General features: G+C 48.8%; 2 protein-coding genes across 4 annotated transcripts in view; one reads left to right on the top strand and one right to left on the bottom strand.

Moving 5' to 3' along the window:
* The window catches only part of DDX17 (DEAD-box helicase 17), a 30,661-nt gene extending 26,855 nt beyond the window's left edge, over nucleotides 1–3,806 (top strand). For both annotated transcript variants that reach the window (XM_005302500.5, XM_042843547.2), the window contains one exon: nucleotides 587–3,806. In XM_005302500.5, the coding sequence (XP_005302557.2) occupies nucleotides 587–1,089 (503 nt within the window). In that variant the 3' untranslated portion in view covers nucleotides 1,090–3,806. The remainder of the gene's footprint in view (nucleotides 1–586) is intronic.
* A 691-nt stretch (nucleotides 3,807–4,497) lies between these two features.
* Nucleotides 4,498–15,320, bottom strand: KDELR3 (KDEL endoplasmic reticulum protein retention receptor 3). 2 transcript variants are annotated; one of them, XM_008179308.4, is made up of 5 exons: nucleotides 14,738–15,320; nucleotides 12,104–12,204; nucleotides 10,601–10,759; nucleotides 9,609–9,861; nucleotides 4,498–5,326 (listed from the first exon to the last, which is right to left on the bottom strand). In XM_008179308.4, the coding sequence occupies exons 1-5, from the start codon at nucleotides 14,826–14,828 to the stop codon at nucleotides 5,286–5,288; spliced, it is 645 nt and encodes a 214-aa protein (XP_008177530.1). In that variant the 5' UTR covers nucleotides 14,829–15,320; the 3' UTR covers nucleotides 4,498–5,285. The 2 variants fall into 2 exon arrangements, with proteins under 2 accessions (XP_008177530.1, XP_008177532.1); XM_008179310.4 differs by having other exon boundaries at nucleotides 15,105–15,319.
* Between the last annotated feature and the right edge of the window lie 8,566 nt (nucleotides 15,321–23,886).

Consider the following 23,886-nt stretch of genomic DNA (forward strand, 5'->3'; position numbering starts at 1 on the left):
ATAAATATTTTATTTACTAATTTTTATTAGCAAAATAGTATAAAACCTATTAATTTGGGGCATACATATCCAACTTAGGGTCCTTTTAGCTAACTGAAGGAGGGTGTTCAGTGTTTTAATCATAGCCATAGGATTTATTTCCCCAAACAGTGTCCTGCAGAGACCTGCCTCTGGGTGAATCGGTAAAGTAGTTATATTTCCTGCAGCCATGTCCTGCTTCCCACCTAATTGAACCACAGTCAGTAATTTGATATACTCCCCCTTCTTACTGGGTGGATGTTTCTCTCTTTTAAAAAAAAAAAAAAAAAACTCTGTTCTGCTCTCTCTCCTATCTTGGGGTAGATCATGATACAGGTTTTGAATTTGGTATCCACCGCTTGGATAAAAAGAGGTTCCATGGCAAAGTTGTGCAGGAATATTTTGCAACCCAGTCAATTGAAAATGTTATGGCTTCTGGCCCTATTGTCATGGAACTGTTGACTTCAGTGGTGAGGGAGTAATTAAAACCATTGTGAGAATTCAGTGCTTTACAGACCTTCTTATTTGAGTTATCCACAGTACTGAACCCCACTGTATTCACTACCAGGAGGTCGTTCTCGTTACCGTACTGCTGCCAGTTCAGCCAACAATCCTAACCTGATGTACCAGGATGAGTGTGAACGGAGGCTCCGGGGAGTAAAAGATGGCCGGAGAGACCGTGACCGTGGCGACAGTTTTGCCAATGGAGCCAACAAAACCTATGGCAGTGCTTATGGAAGTCCGAATTCCGCCTTTGGGGCACAGCAGAGCCAATATGGCTATGCCCAAGGGAGCTATGGAGCAGCTGCCTATGGCACAAGTGGTTATGGCACTGCAGAATACAATGCTACTGGCTATGCTGCCGCTAGCACTGCCACCGCTGGGAGAACCGCTCAAACCGCCACCCAACCGCAGTATGCAGGGATAGCTCGGTCAGGCCAGCAGCCTCAGCCTCTCATGTCACAACAATTTCCTCAGCCTCCGGCCACTAACATGATAGGCTATATGGGACAGACTGCCACATACCAGTATCCACCACCTCCCCCACCCCCTCCTCCTTCACGCAAATGAGACCATTTGGCTGCTGGTGACCAGTCTAGACCTCTTGCATTTAAAGGAACTTTTCTTTTTCTTTTCTCCCCCACTGTGTTGTCTTTCTCATGCAGGTTAGATTTAGCATTCATCATCCCAATTCCTCCTTCCCACCAAAAATGGACCCCCAGTCCACAATTACTTACCTTATGGGTTTTTAACTATATATATATATACATATATATACACACAACCACAATTGACTGGAATTTTATTTTTGATTTTTTTTTCTCTTGCATGTTGAGGAGATTGGGGCAACTTTTTTTTTTATTTTCTCTTAAAATAGGTATAAGGCAGTTAGGTCCCAGCCCAATCTTTTTCGTGAGGTTTGTGTGTGAAAACTTACTGCAGAGCTGAGGAGGCCTCTCTGCTATAATATGCTAACTGAATTTCGGGAGGTATTGAGAGGTGGGGAATTCTGGGGAGTCAAGGCACGCTTCCCTTAATGTAATAAATCCAAGGGAGCAGTGCTCATTTGTTTTCTAGATCTGAGGTGGTGTGTGTTTTTTTTTTTTTTTTTTTTTTTAACTGAATATTGACGCTTGTACTCTGGCATAAGTAAACTTCTAAGGAAAACTCTGCTTGTTTGGCTCAGTTTGGAGGGATTCTGAGTGTTGCCCCACAAATAAAGTGTAAAACTGTTCTGGTTGGCATTTTTGCAGCTCCTGTTGCAGCAGCCTTCCTTCTGAAGTAACTTGTATGATGTGTGGTAAGGAGAAGGGGAATAAAGCCCCGGTGTCAGAGACCAGAAACTTGTTTCCATTTGGTGTCTCAAACCCCAGATCTAATCACTGTAAGAACTTCTATTGTTAAAAAATAACATCTATTTGAAATATTTACCACTGAAGTTCTTTCCCAATGATCATTAAATTGCAGGAATGGATGGAATCTGCAGATGGATGGAATCTGGTTACTGACTTCTTAAATCAACTTCTGCCCTCAAATTCCCATTGCTGGGGTCACTAAGATAACTATTCAGTAGAAGGCACAGAAACACTGACCAGAATTAAGATGATGATCAGTACTGTTTGTGTATATTCTTAGTGAGCAAAGCACCTGGTCATGGGGAGTGTTCAGAGTGCCACTCTCCTGAGTGAAATGTAGCAAAGTTTTCTCACTTAAAACTTAATGGGATTTGGTGTGGGGCGGGGGAGGTGCAACTGGAAACCCCTCTTCATGAGGTGAGGAGAGAGCTGGTTAGTGTCCTGATTCTGAAGCTACTTTTCCTTCATACCTTGGACTGCCTAGTGCTTTCCCTGGTATTTCCCCAGCCCCAGCAGTCCCTTTTGAGATCAGCTCTTGCAGGTAGGTAGCATTCTAGGAAATGTTAGAAAAAAGTGGAAATTTAGTAAACATTTTAATTCAATCTTGTTTATTCTACAGGCCAAGGTAGGTGTGGGGGTTTTCTCCTTTAAATAGTAAAGTTTGTCTACTGTGTGATTGCCATGAGCAGGCGGTTCTGGGGCAGTAGATCATAGAGAGAGTTGGCTGCTCTTGTGTTCGGATAACTTGGCAGGAAATCAGAGCCATATACCGATTTTGCGAGGCATAATCCTTGCGTTACAAGAGTTTGTTGTGATTTTATTTTCCATTGGGGGAGTCTGTAGTAGTCACAAATAAGGCATCTCAACCCTTCTGAAAGGCAGCCCAACCCTTTGGTAGGAGAGCAGAACATTTGATAGCCCCAGGAGAGAGGGCTTGCTTAAAAAATGCTTTTTTTTAAAAGACATCTTCCCCTTAGGGCTTAGTATGAAGGGTGGGATGAATATATGGTTTGTGTGCAGCATACAGGTAGGTTATCAGCACAATCTCAGGGGGACAGCTAACTTTCCCTTAACACCCCACATCTTTCTTAAGTTGAGGCTATTTTAAAAATTAACTAGTACTTTGGCAAGAAATTTTTGTGCTTGTGTGTTTAAATGATGGCCACAAATGAACTCTTACTGTCCCAGCACTGACTGATCTGTTGTCTTTTATCTCCCCCACAAGCAAGCGTGGAACTATTCTTCATTTGTGAGTTTCTGTGGGCGTGGAAGGGCATGGGGTGGGACACACTGCCTGGCTGGCTTTACAAAGGGTCTCTGGAAAGCCAAAACTGCCTTGTGGTGTGCTGTAGCTTTTACTTCTTCCTTCAGGGACTTGGGTAGATGTAAAACAGTTATGCTGAGGTCTTGCAATGCTTTATTGTAACTTGATGTCAGCTGCAGTCCAGTCTCTCTCATGCCCAATCTTGAATGTTAATTTGATTGTTGAATGCACAGTAGCATGTGCTGCCCTGTCTCACCAGGTGCTTGCTGTTCTGTTCCATATACCAGCTGAAGAGCCCTTGTTGATACAGTGTTAACATCTATTAATGTTTGCATTGTTCTCAATCTGTAAATGTTTGTGGGAGTGTCAAATGAGTCTGGCATCTCCTCGCTTCCCAGTTCCTGAAACAACTTACTGTGTGGATTTCTCTCAACAACTGAAGGGTTAGTGGCTTTTGTGGGGGATCAGTGCTCTGTTCCACACCTTTGCTGGTCTCTGGACACATTCCTGTTGTATTAACGAAGACTTGAATTGAGAGATTCATAAACTTGTGATGTTCAGACAGGATGCTAAGAGCTATGTTACTATTCTTAGTTTGTAAATTGTCCTTTTTGATACCATCTTGTTTTCTTTTGTAGGTATAAATAAAAACACTGTTGTCAATAAAATGTAAGCCTTTGTTTTTGTTTCCAGACTGTAAATGGTTTTTACCCCCATTCTCCACTTACCCCTGTGGGGGGCGACAACTCACCCTCCCAGACCCTGGTGCCCTTTGCCCAGGGGTTCTGCCCACCACAGTACCCCCTCCCTCTGGGTCTCCCCTCCCAGGGGAACCCCCAACTTTCTAAACTCACCTTGCCTCAGTGGCTACTGCCAGTCATCATCTACCCCCGTTTCCTGGGGCAGATGGCAGTCTGTAAACCACTCATGGGCAAGGGAGGTTGGACCAGCTGCCTTTGCCTATCTGGGCTGCCCCTCTGCAGCCCTAGTACCCTTTTGTGGGCCCTCAACTCGGCCTGCAGCCTGAGGCTTTGCTAGGCTGGAGCTCCCCAGGTCCCTTTTGTCCTTCCCCAGCACTGCTCCACCCTAGGTACCCTCAGCTTCCCAGGCAGCCAGGTCCTTCTCTCTTCTCCCTCTAGAAGCTGGAGAGAGAGTGTCCTTGTCTGTGGCCCTCAGCTCTCTTATAGCGCCAGCTGTGGCCAGATTGGGGCATAGCCCCATCTGTGGCTGCTTCCCCCAATCAGCCTAGCCTTTTTCCACCCACACTCCTCTCCCAGGGCAGTTTTAAACCCTTCAGGGCAGCACCCCGCTACACACCCATTTTATATAACAAAAAATAATCCAGGGAATAGTCACGTCTGTCAGCAACCAAATATATTTTAATAAAAATGCTATCAGTAGAAAATCAGGGACTGTGATCGAAAGGGGTTGAGTAGAGCAGAATGTTTGAATATTTACAATATTGAAAGGTCTTCAGATGTAATCCTTGCCATTTTAATGGAAAGATGTTCCCTTAAAAATATTACAGGGCCTGGATAGACTGGGATATGGGGAATTGCACCTCTTTGATTACCAGTTCATATTGGCTTAAGTGGCAGTAATCACATGGCTGCAAGACCACTGCAAACACATGGCAGTAATTGTAAGTGGTCTGTCTGCCACTGTTTTCCCAATATGAAATCGACTGGTGTTTTTTGGTGTTTTGGGTACCTGTTTGCTAAGAACTGAGCAACTGTTTTACAGCTGGCAGTCTTTGAAAGACTAAAAAATAGGCTGTGGAAACCAAACTTTTCACTCCTTGAGGTGATCCCTTAGGGTCAGGTTTAAGGCAGATTTTGGAAGTGGGTGGGGGGAGGAAAAGAGGAGAGAATAAAGCTTGCACTTCTGTATCTACTATGAGAATAGAGGACTTCAGTCACTAGCCAGAACCATTTACCAGTACAAAATTCACTTAAGAAAAAAAACACTAGCACACATTTAAGGAAAAGCCCTACGCAGATCAAGAGCTTATCAGCCATCCAAGCCACACTGTATTACTGGCGCTGAGTTGAGATTCTTAGCTGAGCCGTTTTTGTCAATGTGGGGCAGAAGAAGAAAGCTGTGATCTTGGAACTGCATCTGCAGGAACTTCTTGTGTGGTGCTGTTTTCAGACAGGCATTGGGAGACTTAGTTTCTTTCCCTTCAGGACTGTGCAAGGAAGAGGAAGAAAGCATAGTGAATGAAACTTGAGGAAAGTCACTGTTTCACTTCCCCAGTAAAGTCCCTGTGCCTGCTCTCTAAAGCATAACACTGTCATCTGCAAGGTTAACAGCTCACAACTAATTAGAATGGATGTCAGCAGGGGATTATTGGTGGCAGAGGCCTGCCAGGGAGAGAGAGAGTTACTTTTAAGCCTCACATGATTTTAGTGCAGGTAGAGCATCCTTAACACCACCTTGTTCCTTATTCACTAGGACAGCTCTAGAGCCTGCTTATCTTCAAGAGCCAAATGCCTTGTCCTGAGTTTAGTGCCATATGCTACCACCACCAGAGGATACAACCTGTATTGCCAAGTTCTTGGATGTCCCCCTCTCTAGGGGTCTTGAAGAACTGTGCAGGCTTAGTGGGATTAATGTGTGCAAAACGAGCTTTGGGAAGAGGGAGACATTCATATTCAGTTCTTGGTTGAAAACAGCTGCTGCAACATGGGCAGGGGGCCCTAGAAATGGAGGAATGCTCTTCATGAAAATGAGTCATTCTGAATTATCTCCATCTTTCATAGCCATCTGGGTCATGTGTGGGTTCACTCTCTTCACCTATGAAATCCTTAATTTTTCTCAATTAGTGTAAAATCGTGCAATATGTGGTCAGGGATCAAACTTTGGACCACTGAGTGGTGCTACTGGGACTGTAGCCTGAACTCACCTAAAAAGCGTGTATGCTAAGTATTTCACAACTTGCTGCTAAATGTGCAGCAACAGTTTGGGTTTGCCATTTCATTCTTCAGTTGGACGATGAAACTGGGCTATTGTGGCTGGCTGTCCTCCACTCGAGGGACAAGTGTGGTGATCGCATATATTAAAGGGAGAGTTGGTGCTGACACTTTATAAAGGAAAGTGTTAGGCAACCTTAACGAAGACCCTGTTTTCAGAAGTTTCCAAAACTAATCATTCAAGCTAGAGGTTCCCATGCCTTAGGCTGACTTTTGGGAAAGTGTCAGTGAAAACACTTCAGACATTTCTGAAAATGAGATTTGGAGAAAGTGCATTGTTTTGTCCATGTTTAATTTAAAGCAAATTCTTGCAGCAGTTTCATTGAGAATCTGTCTCCATGCTTTGGTGCAGGGACTTGAAAATTGGCAAAGGCAGTGGTTGCCTTTGTATAAGGGATGTGCTTTTTGCTGTTTCCATGAAAATCCACCCACATTTGACTCAATTTGTTGGAAAATCTGTCTGCATGTGCTCTGTAGAGACTTGGTAAGAGTTTTACAGTTAAACTCTCTGAAGATTCAGTCTACTGAGCATTCCTCGGGAGTTGGGCAGGACCTTCCCTGTAATTAAAAGTTGTGGGGAGCTGTTTCTGCACTGAGATATGGGAGACTGTCTCTTAGGGCAAGTCTATACTTAAAACGCTGTCGCGATGCAGCTGTGTTGCTTTAGTGCTTCAGTGAAGATGTACGCCAGCATAGTTAATCCACCTCCGCGAGAAGCAGTAGCTATGTCGACAGGAAAAGCCCTCCTATCGACATAGTGCTGTGTACACCATAGGTTGGGTCTGTATAACTGCATTGCTTAAAGCGGTGGATTTTTCACAAATCTGAGCGACATAGTTATACCCTTGTAAGTTGATAGTATAGACCTGGCATTATGCTTTTGTATTTCCTTTGCTGGTACCTGAGCAGTGTGGAGAAGAAGAAACAGCCTGATTGAAACAGAGGGTGGAGGAATCAAGGCAGGGGGGCAGAGACTGCAGTAGGGATCGGAGAGGCTGTAACGGAACAGGCAGAAGGAGGGGATGGTGAAAAAGGGGTCTGAAACCACTGAATACACTCTTCCAAAGCCTGGAATGGAACCTACAGTTGGAGAGTTTCAACATTCCTCTGCTGTTCAACAAATAGCTGGCAACGTGTCTCATCCCCCTCTAGTGGCTTGCCGTCATAAAATGACAAGAGGCAGCAGTTGCTGTGGATTTAAAGGTCTCTCCCTTGCTGATGACACGAGTGTGTGTGTGTGGGGGGGATTTCAACATGGTTCCATATAAATTTCCCCCCCAAAACCTAGGAAACTACACATTGAGGTTGCAAAGTCAAGCACTCAAAAGTTAAGAAATAGCTGAATTAGAGTTCTCTATACAACTTTAATTTGGCCACCTTGTATATATGCATTATGTGATGGTCTTTAATTACATGATCACAGAGAGGGGTTCTTTTTCCACAGGACCCCTGCCTCAGTACACAGGATAAACCTACTCTGGGGAGGAACCAGGATTGTGAAGGAGGTTGTGGGCTTGCAGGACCCCTGCCTCATTTGTTGCAGTACTTGGAAGGTACATGACAAATGAGGCAAGAAACTTGAGCAAGAGAAAGGATGGTCTTCTGGTTTAGACAGTTAAGTGACACCTGGATAGTTGGATTCTATCCCTGCCTCTGCCAGAGTTCCTATACGATGTCAGGCAGGTCACTTAAACTGCATTTCAGGTGGCCATTGTTTGTGTTTCTCATTGTCTGCCCAGCTTGCGACCTTTGGTTCTGATTTGCAAAAGTATTCATCATTCACAACTCCACTAGCTCTGGTCTGAACATAACATGCTATAAAAATGCAGAGTCCTTTAAAAACGCGGGCTAGAAGTATCTCTGTATAGGAACCCAACATTAGTGGACATGTAACAATTTTGGCCTTAATCTTTCTGTGCCTCATTTTCCCCATGTTTGAAATGGAGATACTTGCCCCCCGCATAGGGGAGTTGAAGATAATGTTTGTGAAGCACTTAAATATTGCAGTGATGAACACCATAGAAAAGTCCACAAGGACAGTAATTGTATATGCAGAGCAGGATTTGGACAAAGTACAGCAGTGGTCACCAACCAGTTGATCATAATTGATTGATCGATCCTGGAGCCTCTGACAGTCGATTGCTAAAAGTCTGGCGGCACAGTGGGGGTAAGGCAGGCTCCCTGCCTGCCCTGGCCCCAGGCTGTCCCGGAAGCACCACCCCCACAGCTCCCATTGGCCGGGAATGTGGAACTGCGGCCAATGGGAGCTGCAGGGGCGGTGCTTGTAGGCAGGAGCAGCGTGTGGAGCCGTGTGTCCCCGCCCCATGGCTGGCTGCTTCTGGGAGCTGTGTGGGGCCAGGGTGGGCAGGGAGCCGGCCATAACCCCACTGCACCATTGACTGGGAGCTGCTGAATCCCCTCCCAGAGCCAGTACCCCAAGCCCCCTCCTGCACCCCAATCCCCTGTCCCAGCCCTGAACCCCCTCCCAGAGCCAGCACCCCGAGCCCCCTCCTGCACCCCACACCCCAGCCCTGAGCCCCCTCCTAGAGCCCGCACTCCACACCCCCTCTTGCACTCCAACACTCTGCCCCAGCCCGGAGTCCTGTCCTGTATCCAACCTCCCTCCTAGAGCTTCCACTCCTCACCCTCTCCTATACTCCAACCCCTTGCCCCGGGCTCAGCCTGGAGCCCCCTCCCACATTCCAAACCCCTTGGCTCCAGCCCAGAGTCCACACCCTAACCCCCTGCCCCAGACCAGTGAAAGTGAGGGAGGGTGGTGGAGAGCGAGCGATGGAGGGAGGGGGAAATGAAGAGGGTGGGGCAGGGCCTTGGGGAAGGGGCGAGGTAGATCCTGGGTTGCACTTAAATTCAAAGTTATTTTGTGCATAAAAAGGTTGGAGGCCACTGATGTACTGTAAATAGGACCTGGAACCACATACTGAATGAGGAGAAGCAAACAAAATAGTGAATAGCTTCTCTTTCAATGAGCACTATCCCTCCTTTTGCACTGACTGAGGGAGAGGCCTTACATTGGGGGGGATGGAGCATGTGATCATGTAATTAAAGACTGTCACAATGAATTTGTACAAGGGGGTTGAATTAGGTTACACAAGCAAACTTCATTCTGGTATTTCTGATTTTTTTGGGTGCTTGACTTTGCAACCATAATGTTTTAAATATTGTTTTGTATGTAACTGTATCCTTTGCATCCGACATGCATCCGACAAAGTGGGCATTCACCCACGAAAGCTTATGCTCCAATACATCTGTTAGTCTTAAAAGTGCCACAAGACTCTCTGTTGCTGTATCCCTTGAAAGATTGAAAGTCTGAAGAGGGGTGAAAACAAATGCAGTCTGCTACAGTATCTCTTGTTTTAAGGGTAGTTATGAAGATGGTCAAATGCCTAGCTTCCATCCCCACCCTAACCTGCTTATGGAGGTGAGCCAAATATACCCCTTTTCTTCCTGCTTTCACCCGCAGCCCAGCTCCCTACCTACCTTTAGTGACGTAGAGATAGAAGAAATCACAGTAGAAGATGGTCTGTACCACCCCAGAAACCACGGCAATCTGGTCATAGAAATTCTCTGTGTGGTAGCGCCAGATCCAGTTGGCAAGGTAGAGCGCACGATAGAGACCCAGGAAGAAGAGGTAGTGGGTCGTGATGGTCTCTGCCTCCCCTGTCTTACTGATCATGAAGAGCTGAGGAAGGATGGCCACTGATTCCAGGTAGATGGAGAAGGTCCAGAGGATCTGTGGGAAGAGGGAAACAATTCAGAGGAGAATCTTACTGGCCAATTAATTTCAGTAGTCTTTAAAGGCTTCACTCTGGAATCAGAGCCTGTTGTGCTGATGCACGGTACAAACTGTCCCTGCCCCAAAGAGCTTTCAACCTATTCTAAGGCCAGAAGTAACAAGTAAGCATAGCAAATAATAGGGGGAAAGGGGAGGATGAGGGTAACAGTGCTACTCTGTTTGCATAGGCTGACAATGCCCAATTTGATGGTTTAAATCATTTAGATCTTCGGGTGGGAGAAGGAGAGTGTTTAAATACATAACTCAGCTGTTCCTACTGGCCCTTTACCTAATCAGACGTGCCCTGTTGAATGCAGGTGCCAGTCTCATTTCATTTCTTTGTGAAGTGGGGAGGCTCAATCCTGAAAACCGCTATACTCATTGGTTTTGGTTGGTTTCCTTGTTAGTAATATTAGCTGAAAAGCCAAAGATTGAATTGAGTTATGAAGAATGAACCTTTAGGTGTAGCTCTTCCAGGTCAGGACTGAGGCATGAGTGAGGTGAGGCTGCAGAAACTTGAACAGCTGTTTGTCTTGTCTGTCAAAGAGTCTGTCTCCAAAGACTGCCAGTCTGGCCCCTTTCTTCACAAAATTTACTTCCATGCTCTGCTGATCATCTAAATCCCAACTAGTTTCCACTAAGTGGTTATTACCTTCTTTTTTCCCCTCCCCTCCCTTCAATTTTTGGACTTCCTTACCTCTAAGGGGGTAAAGCTGTGGTTCTCCAGAAATGACAAGCCTGTGACGGGGACCAAGAGGAATTCCAGACGGAAAGAGTCATGCTCTCTGTCAAATGTTTTCTGGAACTTCACGTAGATCATATACACTGTGATGTAGGCGCACACCAAGAAAATGACCTGCAGAGCGGGGAAGTAGCAAAAAAGGTCTTTTGAAAGACATTTGTCTTGCATCCTATTGTCTTCTCCACTGAAAAGGGACTGGCTTGTTTGCTTGCCTAATTCAAGTCCTGCTTTTAAGCTGCTGGTGGTGGGGAAGTTAGTGCTCTGGACTGCCCTCTGGAAGACCCAGGATTGATTCCCATCTCTGCTGCTCTCCCTCCTGGGGATGCTGCAATGGCTGGGTCACGTGACCCTAGGACAGAAGTGGGCAAACTATGTCCCAGGGGCCACATCCGGCCCACGGGACCGTCCTGCCTGGCCCTTGAGCTCCCGGCCAGGGAGTCTAGCCCCCGGCCCCTCCCCTGCTGTTCCCCCGCCCCCGCAGCCTGAGCTCGCCATGCCATCTGCACTCTGGGTGGCAGGGCTGCAAGGTCCTGCCGGGCAGTGTGGCGGTGTTGCTGGCTCCAGCTGGGCAGAGCAGCTGCCAGTCTTGCTGCTCTGAGTGGCAGGGAGTGGGGGGAGGGGGGATTAGGGGCAGGGGGCCATGGGGGCAGTCAGGGGACAGGGAGCAGGGGGCAGATGGATGTGGTGGAGGTTTGGGGGGGCAGTTCGGGGATGGGGAACGGGGAGGGTTGGATAGGTGTGTGAATCCTGGGGGGCCTGTCAGGGTTGTGGATAGGGGTCGGGGCAGTCAGGGGACCAGGAGCGGGGGGTTGGATGGGAGTGGAGTCCCAGGGGTGTGCTTAGGGGTGGGGGGTCCAGGGAGGGGGCAGTCAGGGGACAAGGAGCAGTGGGGGTTGGATGGTTCTGAAGGGGACAGTGAGGGGGTGGAGAAGGGTTGGGGCCAGGCTGTTTGGGGAGGCACAGCCTTCCCTACCCGGCCCTCCATACAGTTTTGGAACCCCGATATGGCCCTCGGGCCAAAAAGTTTGCCCACCGCTGCTCTAGGAGATACTGCTCCTGTACTGCCATGTAGAAGACCCAGGTCTTTTCTCTTGCTACTTTTGTCTTGACAGGAGGTGTTGGTCCTGTGCCTACTGTGCAGGACACCCAGGTTTGAATCCCAGTCTCCTGCTTCTGGATTTGGTGGGCAGTGGAATCAGCTTGTTGGAGCTGCTGTGGTGAGTTGGCTGTTGTCATTTGTCTCTGGTCAATGGAGGAATAGTAGATCTAAAGGACAGTTTTATCCCTCCCAGGCCAAAGGGAAGTTTACTGTAATTTTGGGGGTCTTGTAGAAAGCTCCCTGCAAAATTTAAAATCCCGATTTGGTGAATGTCTGTCATCACTTTCCCCAAGTAACTACAATGAGGAGCCTATGGGGTTGCTTGCAGTGGGGCTCCTGCAGCGCCTCCCTGCCGTTACCTTCATCACGGTGTTATAGAGTGAGATGAAGGTGGTGAACAGGTCAAGATAGCGGGTCGTGAAGACAAGAGTGAAAAGGATCTGGCTCTTCCCGGAGATACCTACACATCAGGGGAAGGAATGGGAGATAAGACAAGTAAGAGAGGAAAGGTTTGGAGACACACACAGCTATTGAAAACTCCACGTGCACATGCCCCCTCATCTTGTGATCAAGGTATCTTCTCCTCTAAGTAACAGTTCAGGGCAAAAAATCCGTCAGCCTTGTTACCTGGTTCTGTTGTGTTTGTAGGACAATAGCTGTTATACAAAGTGGGCATCAGCCCCTCCTTCAAGTGGGAAAGCAGCTACACGTGCAGTCAAATTAGTTCACTGAACTAAAATGCAAAATTGATTTGGAAAGTAAATAGCTATTGGCATTAATATCCTACCAGACCCATGTCTTCCCTCTCTGCCTAACTAGCATGCTGAAGCTCATGTTTGGCTGAGCCGTGCATGGCCCAGTAACTGGCCACTTTGCCCTGAGCTATATCTTCCCTGAACTAGGGGAGTGCTCAGTGCATCATTAACCACCCTGTGCTAGATCAAAGCAGTGCAGGGGGTGAGTTACATTGAATACATAGGGAGGAGAGATGGTGGGAGGATTTTGTTGCAATAGAGCCAATGTGTTTCAAACCATTTATCTTGGCCTGTGTTAAGTGAGCTTGGCACAGGCAAAACAAGCCAGATTGACAGAATAGGTCTTGTGTGGGCAGTGGCAGTGCAGGATTCCCCAGGCTTGCCTTGCAGGGCTCAGCTCTGGGGTGAGAGGGTGGTCATTTTTCATGCCCCATTCAATACTGGCTCCCCTGAGCCAGGGCCGCCCAGAGGATTCAAGGGGCCTGGGGTCTTTGGTGGCGGGGGCCCCCTGCCGCCGAATTGCTGCTGAAGACCCGGGAGCGGAAGAAGCTCCGGGCCCCGCGAGAGTTTTCCGGGGCCCCCGGAGCGAGTGAAGGATCCCTCTCCAGGGGCCCCAAAAAACTCTCGTAGGGGCCCCTGCGGGGCCCGGGTCCTGGGGCAAATTGCCCCACTTCCCCCCCCCCTGCCCCCGGGCGGCCCTGTCCTGAGCATGCCTTTCTCCTCTCCCCCTACGTCTTGTTCACACTGATGATATTTTGTGCAATGTCTGCTTCGGGAGCAAGCTGGCTGAGAGATCAGGTCCCAGCCCGTAAATAGTAATAGCTTTCAGTCACCAGTGAACTTGGGGGCAAAGTTGAGATGCACTGATGAAGAGGCTGGGGTATGGAGGGAAACTGGCATTATTTCCACCTATGATGTCCCTGCTGTGAAAGGATAATGGAAAAAAAGACTCCAGGCGGTGGGGCTCTCAGTTCAGCTTCTTTCATCAGCCCAAAAGTCACTCCGAAATTGTGTCAAGTATCAGGGGGTAGTCGTGTTAGTCTGTATCCACAAAAACTACTAGGAGTCCGGTGGCACCTTAAAGACTAACAGATTTATTTGGGCATAAGTTTTCGTGGGTAAAAAACCCACTTCTTCAGATGCTTGGAGTGAAAGTTACAGATGCAGGCATTATATAATGACACATGAAGAGAAGGGAGTTACCTCACAAGTGGAGAACCAGTGTTGACAGAAATTGTAAACGCTAAAACTGCTCCCTCTGCTAGGAACCAATGGCTTCTCCTTGCAGACAGCAGCTCAGCAGGGGGTCTCCCTGTTCATTCCCATGGCCTAGCACTTAGAGAAGGGAAAGGACCCTACAGTTGAATTCTGTTCCCAGCTTGGTCACTGACTCACTTGGTGACCTTGGCCAAATGACTTCACCCCTTTCTGCCTGGGTTTCCTCATTTGTAAAATGAAGATAACCCCCCCCCTCACAGGGGGTTAAAGCTAAAGGAAGGTTTGTAAAGTGCTTTGAGATGCTGAGAAGGTGCAGAGTATTATTACAGCTCCTCTGCATCATCTGGCCAGCATATGCGGCCTGTGAGGAGGGACAGCCATTCATCTCCTGTATTGTTACACACCTGGCATTCAGTTGCCCTTTAGCGGGGAAGCCTCATAGCCTTTCTTTGTTTCTTTTGCCTGGAAAGGTTTTTACAGCTGCATGCATGCTAATCCCTCCCTGCCATTCTCCACCCCTAATAACAACTCTCATGTTATCGCCACCCCAAGATAAGCACCTGTGCTAAGAGCTGATGCTTTTTGCCACGTCACAACACCCTCCTCCCAATCACATCCCTGTCCCGCCCTCCAACGGAAATAATGTTGAGCCAGAATGGCTTTGTTGGCCCCTCTGTGCGGTGGAAGGGTCCCAACAGGGCAGCCCACCAAAAAAGTGGGGGACACAAGTGGGGAAGGAGGAAGATGGGGGAAGAGGTAGTGAGATGGCAGAGTGGGAGGGATGGAGAGAGAGAGATTTAATTCTCCTTAGGAACCCAGTTAGGGAGGGCACAGAGTGCCACTAACTCGCAAGCCATTGATTCTCCCCACTCACTGCCCCTTCCTCATCTCCACACACACACACACACACACACACACACACACACACACACACACACACACACACACACACACACACACACACACACACACACACACACACACACACACACACACACACTTGTGGGGGAGAGAACTCACCAGCACAGGACTTGGATCTCCAGATTTTGACCAGTAATATGATCATAGCCAGCAAATGGGAGACATCTCCCAGGATCCGGAATATATTCATTGCTCCAAGAACTTCCCCGAGGCAAATTAATCAGTGCAGTTTTGAAGAGGAGGGAAGGCTTGGGGAGTTCTCTTGGTTTCTCCCAAGAAATTCTCTCTGTTACCTGGTAAAACTCTGCAGTGAATCTTTTCCCTTTCCTGTCCCGGATCAGTTAAACTCTCTCTCCCAATTAAACTTTCTTTCTCTGTGGGTATGGAGTCCCCTGTTCCTGTCTCCTGGCAGACGAATTAACTCTCTCTTTCCTAGTATAAAAACTTTCTCCAGTGATATTCTTACCTCCAGAATGAACTGGTCCCCTCACTCCTCCTGGTATATTTAATCTCTGTTCTATCAGACACAATATCTACCTACTCTATGATCTGCCTACGGCCCTTTTCCTCCTGTGTGCCAGTGCAAAGTAGGGGATTGTCCCCCAGAATGTCCCTCCCAGTCTGAGCCTGCTTAGCTGTCCCAGTGCAGGCTGGGTGACGTGGCTGCTGTCTGCATGGGAAGGGCGGAGGAGGAGGCGGGAGAAACTCAGCCGAGTTATTTTCTTTCTTTCTTTTTCCCCACTTGGTCTTCTCAAGTTACAAACCGAAACGTCCTTAAAGGGGAAAAGGCAGATGGAAATGATCAGCCCTTGTCAGAGGCATGGAGCCTTTAGTGATGGAAGAGATCCATTAGGTCACATCATGTTCCTACCCTGATCTGAACAGGGCAGGTTGTTTCCTGCAGTATAGTCCCTGGGGCTTTGTTCAGTCCCGTTTTAAAGGCCTGCAGAGGCCTGATTTCCCCCTTCTAACAGAGGTCGCAGGTGGGAAATATTTCTTGATATTCATGTATAATCCCCCTTTGCTCAATTTTGTCTCTTTTTAGTCACTTGTGGGCACAGTGTTTAGAAGATGACAAGTGCAGTGTTATGTCCCTGGTTGTTTGTTTATTGCGTCTCATTGAAACCTCCTGATCCATTTCCCCTCCTGTTCTGGTGCTGCCGCCCCTCACAGAATCACAGGGTTAGAAGGGACCGCAAGGGTCATCTAGTCTAACCCCCTGCCAAGATGCAGGATTTGTTGTGTCTCAACCATTCAAGACTGACCGTGATCTAGCCTCCTTTTGAAAACCTCCAGTGAAGGCACTTCCACAACCGCCCCACCCCAAAGGAGGATGGGGTTTGCATACCACACAACATTGAGATTTAATCTAAATCTGCTATGCTGTAGTGTGAACCCAGGGCCTTTTGTCCTGCCCTCTGTGGCAAGAGAAAACAACTTTTCTCTATCTTTTTTATGGCAGCCTTTCAAGTATCTGAAGACCACTATCATATTCCCCCCCCGTAATCTCCTCTTTTCCAATCTGAACATACCCAGTTCCTTCAGCCTTTGCTCATAGAGCTTGCATTCCATCCCTTTGATCATCTTTGTTGCTTGCCTCTGGGTCCTTTCCAGTTTCTCTCCATCCTTTCTATACATTGGTGACCAAAATTGGACACAGTACTCCAGCTGAGGCCTAACCAGCACCGAGTAGAGCAGAACTATCACCTCCCGTGTCTTGCATGCTATGCCTCTGTTGATGCAACCTAAAATTGCATCTGCTTTTTCTGCAACAGCATCATATTGCTGACACATGTTGAGGCTGTGATCTACAACTCCCAGATCCTTCTCAGCAATGCTGCTGCCAACCCAGATTTCCCCCAGTCTGTATTTGTACATTTGGTCTTTCTTCCCTTGGTCCCTTGTTGAATTTCATTTTGTTGTCTAGAGCCCAGTTTTCCAATTTATTAAGATCCCTCTGAATTTTAGCAATATCCTCCAAAGTGTTGGCAACCCCCCAGCATTGTGTCAGCTGCAAATTTGATCAGTGTGCTTTCCATTCCTACATCCAGGTCGTTAATAAAGATGTTAAATACCAGACCCAGAACAGATCCCTGTGGAACCCCACATGAGACCTCCCTCCAATCTCACATCATGTATCTGCCAGGGTGCTCCCCCCCTTTTAAATTCAGTGCATCACCCCCAACAGGGTGGGGCCATGTGGAGTTGGGAATAAATCAGTAAAGAAAGGGATTGTGAGGAACTCTTGCCCTTTGAATAGCTAGGAAATAATCTAAGGATGCCAGTGGGGAGCATCACAGAACAGGTCATAGGCTCCCCTCTGCCATTTAACAGCTCTCTCCATTCTTTCACACAGAGAGAGAGAGCTCCATTTTCTTTTGTAGCTGCACAAGCATGTGCGTGCATGCACACACACACTCACACACAGCTCTCTCTCCTATATAAAAGCCCCTCCTCCAGCACAGCACTTCCCTCTCCCATACAATATAATAGCCTCTTCCCAGGTACACATCTTCCTTCAGTGTGACAGGTTTAAAGAACTGACCTACTTCAATGATTTTTTATAAGGGGTGCGAGAACATATTTTGAGAACCAAAGGGATGCAGGCTGCAGTAAAGGTTAAGAACCATTGCTTTCAATGAATGGTTCATGTACAATGGTGTTCTACTCCATGGGGAAGAGCTGCTATGGCTCGTCTGGGAACTAAAACCAGTAGGTGGTAAGTAAGGCAAATCAGGCAGGTTGTAACCCCACCAGAGAGGTACCACCTCCTGGGGACCCTCACAGGTACTAGTTCAAACTGGATTCTCTAGAGACCAACAGACAAAAGATTTTGGGCTAAATAGCTCACTGACTCGGGACTTACTTTCTGATCCAGCAAACGGATAGGACCTTCTGTCTGAAAGGGCATGGCCCAATCCTGGATTGGAAGGGCTGACCCTGACCAGAGCCCAAGGCTGGAGTTGGGATAACCTTTTTAGCATGTGTGTAGGTTCTTTTATTATTGTTAATTCATTTTTCTCTGTAATGCTTCCACCTTAAGAATAAATGTGCTTGCTTAGAAGGAGCTGTGTGGTCACTTGTAACTGTGAGCAAATGTGCTTTTCATAGCCCTTGAAGAGAGAGCATGATGCAGAAGCTAGCCTTTTAGGCAGTCTGGCTTGCTGGGGATTTCGCAGTGTAGGTAGGGAGATGTGCAGCCTGGAAAAAATCATGATCAGGAGGGAGAGAGCTTCAGGTCTCTGCCCAAGAGAGATGGCAGCGGAGGAGCCAGGAGCCTAGCGTGGGTGGCCTTGGTGGACCACGGAGGGGGTGTATAGGTGCAGTTATCTGAACTATGACAACCCTACCTATGTCTTCCAGAATGAGTTCAATAGGGTTCATACCCTCCCCCATTTCTCAGTCTTCTAGCTGGTCCTCTCTTTGCCCCCCAACCTCAATTTTCCAGAAGCACAGCCAGGCATGAATAGGCAGGTTACAATCACATTTCCTTTCGCAAGATCTTGAACTGACTGGACAGACAGCCTGCGTGAATGAGGCAGCCACAAGGTAAAGGAGTGAAACCCACCAGTGCCCACACAGCATTGAAGTTGGTGGCTTAACTTTTCCCCACTGAGGAGCATCAGACTATCTGAGCCCACTTTGTTCAGAGATCACCAGCGCCTCCCTGAGAGGAGTCAGATGCTGTCAGCCCCTAAACACACCAGTCTGTCCTGTGCTGAAGGAACCAACAGCAGTAGTGATCTCACACGCTATTGTCTGGGCTTGGGCCCTTCGCTCCAAGGCAGAGTCATTGAGAAAGACATGGTGGAAAATCTCCAGCATTATCTGCCTGCCTCAAATATTTTGGATCTCTTCCTGCCAGGTTTAGGTCTGAATGTGCCATCATGGCTGCACTCTTGGCACTGATAGATCATCTGTGGAGCCCTACCAAATTCATGGTCCATTTTGGTAAATTTCACAGTCATAGGATTTTAAAAATTGTAAATTTCATGATTTCAGGTATTTAAATCTGAAATTTCATGGTGTTGTAATTGTAGGTGCCTGACCCAAAAAGGAGTTGTGGGGGTTGGAGGGTCTCAAGGTTATTGTAGGGGGGGTTGCAGTGTTGCTACCCTTATTTCTGCTCTGCTGCTCGTGGTGGCGCTGCCTTCAGAGCTGGGCAGCTGGAGAGTGGCAGCTGCTGGCCAGGAGCCCAGCTCTGAAGGCAGAGCCACCACCAGCAGCAGAGCAGAAGTAAGGATGGCCTGGTATGGTATTGACGCCCTTACTTCTAGGTTGCTGCCTGCAGAGCTGGACCCTCAGTCAGCAGGCGCCTCTCTCTGGCTGCCCAGCTCTGAAGGCAGCAGCGCAGAAGTAGGGGTGGCCTGGTATGGTATTGCTACCCTTACTTCAGTGCTGCTTGCTGGCAGGGTGCTGCCTTCAGAGCTGGGCACACGGCCAACAGCCACCACTTTCTGGCTGCCCAGTGCTGAAGGCAGCGCAGAGGTAAGGGTGGCAATACTGCAATCCCCCCTAAAATAACCATGTTGGAGCTTGCGATGGGGGAAGCAGGGCATTCTCAGTGGAAGGCCTACATTTATGAGACTTATTTCTGTAGGGCATCATACTGAGCTTGAATATCTCTACCTTCAAATCATGCCATATCTGTTCAAAGCTTGTATTGCCTCCAAAAGCCATAGCACAAGACACCTCAGACAGACGGAGAGTCAACTACCCGCTTCCACTCATATTGGAAATCCGCTTAATAGGTGAGTTCTTCCTTCAGAGGGCCATGATCTAGCTCTAATCTCGTAGGGTGCTCTCCTACTACAGTGAGATGAGTGCAGCAGATGCCTATAAATAAATTAACCAGGACAAGGGCAATGGAATAGTGATCAATTGTCCCTGTCTCAAGAGGTGCCATGTTTCACCCCAGCCCTCATCAATCCCTTCCTGGCTCTCTGATACCAACTCAGTCTTGCTGTTTTTAAGAGCTGTCGGTGTTTTCCTCCCGTTTTGATGCTCCTTGAATACAGCTGTTCCTCCTACGAGGTGCAGCTTCACTGTCGTAAGCAGAAGGGAAATGGTAATGCCATTGCCTGTGGCAGAGGCTCGTTCTTTTTAACCTCTGACTTCACAGGATCTGGTGGTCCCATGTGACACTCCCCCACCCAAAGGGTGAGTTCTGTCCATTGCTAGGCTGAGCACCCTGCTGACATTGTGGGGCTGTCCCGGAAGGGCCAGTCGGAGGGGTTCCATGGATGTCGCACTGACTGGGCATCATGGCCTCTGTGTGGGGTTTTGGCAGAGATGCCTGGGGCAAGTTAGGAAATGCCTTGACAGTGACACCACATCCATTCTTCTCTGTCACTGGCTGGGCCTTGTTGCAAAGGAGCAGGCTGGGAAGTGAGCAAGGGGAGCTCTGATTGTCAGCTGTGGGATCCCTGTGCCACCAAGACGCCTGAAAGAGGAGGTGAGGGAGGAAGGGCCTGGAGGAGGGGGAAGAGGCATCCAAACTTGGAACTCTTAAAAAAAGAAAATTGGCACATGAAGTGGGAACACCTAAAAATAAACCTCTTCTCCCCCCCCCCCCACCTCCTTCCCTGCCACTAAATAAGCTTGAAAGCCTCACACCAGGTGTCTCCCTGCCTCCCAAAATAATCCAAGACACTGCCACTGTCTTTCGCTGTGATGCTCTCTCTCCATGCCTCGGGTTTCCATGGTGACTGCAAGCCATGTCGCCAGGGTGACAAGGAGGAGAGGAAGCTGGGATTTGGCAGTTGAAACTGGAAGTTTTTTTGGATTCTATTTATTTTCTCTCCATTTGCTAGTTTTGGGGCCTTGTTTTCCCCTCCTCCTGGGGTGAGGGTAGTAACTTTTTGGAAAACAGTTTTTCATCACAGGCCCTTTCCTTATCAGAGCCATTCCATGACATGGTAAGAGGGTGGAGGGGAGGGGAAGGAAAGTGTGTTGCTAACTCAGGTTTGCAGCTGGCGTTAAAGCCCAGAGGGAAGGCTGGGGTTGAAAGCCATGTCTACACTGCTGTTTTAAGCCAAGTTAACTAACTAACCCAAGCTGAGAGCACACTTTTTGTTGCAGTGTAGACATACTCTCTACCCCAGGGGTGGGCAAACTTTTTGGCCCGAGGGCCACATCTGGTGGGGAAATTGCATGCAGGGCCATGAATGCAGGGCTAGGGCAGAGAGTTGAGGTGCGGGAGGGGGTGTGCGGTGTACAAGGGGGCTCAGGGCAGGGAGTTGGGGTGTAGGAGGGGTTTGGGGTGTGGGCTCCGGCCTGGCGCTGCTTAACTTGAGCAGCTCCGGGGTGGCAGCAGCGCAAAGTGGGGCTAAGGCAGGCTCCCTACCTGCCTGCCCTGGCCCTGCATCGCTCTCAGAAGCGGCTGGCACTGCGGCCCCTGGGGACGGGAGAGCAGGGGGCTCCGCAGGGGTCGCAGGGACATGGTGCCAGCTGCTTCCAGGAGTGGGGTCAGAGTGGGGTCAGGTAGGGAGCATGCCTTAACCTCACGGCACCACAGGGTGGATCCAAAGCCCTGACAGGCTGGATCTGGCCTGTGGCCTGTAGTTTGCCCACCGCTGCTCTACCCTCTCCTTCCTGCCACACCCACCAGAGCAAGGCTGCTGTGCCTCCCCACTTAACCAGTCAGTCCCCCTTCTCACCCCGATCACCCACCTCCATTTTCTTTTGGTCTGTGCCTATGCTGAAAGCCAACCCCACCACACTGGCTGAGCTGGTGCAAAGCCTTGGTAAGCTCCCCTTAGGACCCCCAAGAGTTGAAAGGAGAGTGGAGGGATTTTTAATCCTTTCAACAGGCTAAAAACAGAGCCTGGCTCCAGTCTCCCGCTTGATCTCCATTGCCAGCATCTTAGCCAGCCAAGGGGCTAGCGCTAGGGAGTGTCTCTTACCCCAGTGAAATGGGCATGTCCCAACATGCTGCCCCATTCCCCTTGCCCACCTCTTCACATCTCTGGGCTGTACATGCTGCTGACACTCTGACACCAGAAGGTGGAGGAGTTAAAGTGGTCGCTGCCTTCTCTGAATTCAACCCCATGAGCAGATCACCACGTCTCAGCTTGGCATTGTTACCTGATCTTGGCAGATGCTGTGGGACTGTGGCTACACTGCAAAGCCATAGGGTTTGAATCCTGGCTTGACTCAGGCTCAGACCCTCCACTCCTGTGGGATTCTAAGACCCTGGGTCCAAGACCTGTATTAGCATGATGTGTGTATAGACAGAAAGGGGGTTAGGCTTGAGCCTGAGTTCAAAACCTGGGCTTACAGTGCAGTGTAGACATACCCCTAGACAACTGCGTATTTATATAGAATCATAGAATATCAGAGTTGGAAGGGACCTCAGGAGGTCATCTAGTCCAACCCCCTGCTCAAAGCAGGACCAACCCCCAACTGAATCATCCCAGCTAGCGCTTTGTCAAGCCTGACCTTAAAAACCTCTAAGGAAGGAGATTCCACCACCTCCTTAGGTAACCAATCCAGTGCTTCACCACCCTCCTAGTGAAAAAGTTTTTCCTAATATCCAACCTAAACCTCCCCCACTGCAACTTGAGACCATTACTCCTTGTCCTGTCATCTGGTACCACTGAGAACAGTCTAGATCAATCCTCTTTGGAACCCCCTTTCAGGTAGTTGAAAGCAGCTATCAAATCCCGCCTCATTCTTCTCCTCTGCAGGCTAAACAATCCCAATTCCCTCAACCTCTCCTCATAAGTCATGTGCTACAGCCCCCCAATCATTTTTGTTGCTCTCCGCTGGGCATACCCACTTGCAGAACTCCAGTCCCCACCCCAAGGTCAGAGCCTTCTAGTTCAGGACATGGCTTGTAGGCTGGAACATGGAGTATTCTTCCCCCACCTTGCGTTCTTTGTCCTTGACTAAACTGACCCCTTCCTTCTTCATTTGTGTTCCAGTGTGGCTTTCTATTTAACCCTCAACTTTCCAACTTCTGGATTCCTTTGTTCTGTCTGTTGGGTAACTTTCCATTCCTCCTCTCCCCGCCCCCAACAAGGATAATATAAAACTGCTTTTCCAAGAAGGAAGCTACTTTGTAGCATACCTATTGTTACTAAAGTACATTGTTAAAAGTTAAGTACCTTCCTATTGTTCTCAGTCTGGGGGAAACATGCTTTTCAGGCTGGGAAGACATGGCAGATACATGTACAGAGAGACAAGGTGGGTGAGGTAATATCTTTTATTGGATCAACTGCTGTTGGTGAAGGAGACATGCTTTCGAGCTCCACAGAGCTCTTCTTCAGGTCTGGGGAAAGCATTCAGGATACAGCAGTTTTGCTAGTAGCACTTCATGATAACTTCATAGTATCAACCAGAAGTCATAAGCTGTATGGATAAATGCCCCAATCATCACAGCCTGATACGGAGCTGGTACCACTGGGTTTTGGGCAAAGACAATGTGACCCTCCTACCTAGGGGAAAAAGCTAAGACTGGCTGATACTTCCAGCAACTAGTAGCTTCCTTCCTGCCCTGCTCCCACAGCACATGGTATTCCCCCTCCCCAGGCTGCTGTTCGCCCGCAGGCTAAGCCTCCCCAGACAGCCAGGTGTGGCCCTGGCCACACTCTGCCCGAGGCCCCTTCCTGCTCTTCCCCTGTGGCCCCAGCCCAGGCTGCTCCTCTTCCCTGAAGTGGGTGGGGGCTGGGGCTGGAGTTAGGGTGGGCCAGCCTGCAGCCCGGGACTCAAGGTGGCTGGGACCGTTGCTTGGGTCACCTGCCTGGTGCTACGGGGCTCGGGTGGGGCAGTGGCTGCAGTGGGGGGCTCGGGGCTCCAGCAGGGTAGGGGGGTGGAAGGGGAAGGGTTGGAGGCTAGCCTCCCTGAATGGGTGGTTCACATGCCACCGGAAATGCCATACTGTAAACCTTTCCTCCCTCTCCCCCCGCCCCCCGTTGTTGTATGCAGTGTTGTTGTAGCCATGTTGGCCTCAGAATATTAGAGAGACCTGAGGAAGAGCTCTGTGTAAACTCGAAAGCTTCACAGAAATTGATCCAATAAAAGATCTTACCTCACCCACCTTATCTCGCTAATACCATAACCCTGTCAGGCAAGCGCCGACCTGATGTGCGTGAAGAACAGGCCAAAACAGGAGAGCACAATAACGGAGCAGGGGAAAGTGCAAGGGAGAAACTCCAGTGATTGGGCCTTCTTCCTAGCATAGAGCTTGACAGTGGGATGGCCCAGGCTACTGCTGTCTAGGCCAAAAAGAAGGATGCCCAACTTCA

This window comes from Chrysemys picta, chromosome 1, assembly GCF_011386835.1.
Source record: "Chrysemys picta bellii isolate R12L10 chromosome 1, ASM1138683v2, whole genome shotgun sequence".
NCBI lineage: Eukaryota > Metazoa > Chordata > Testudines > Emydidae > Chrysemys > Chrysemys picta.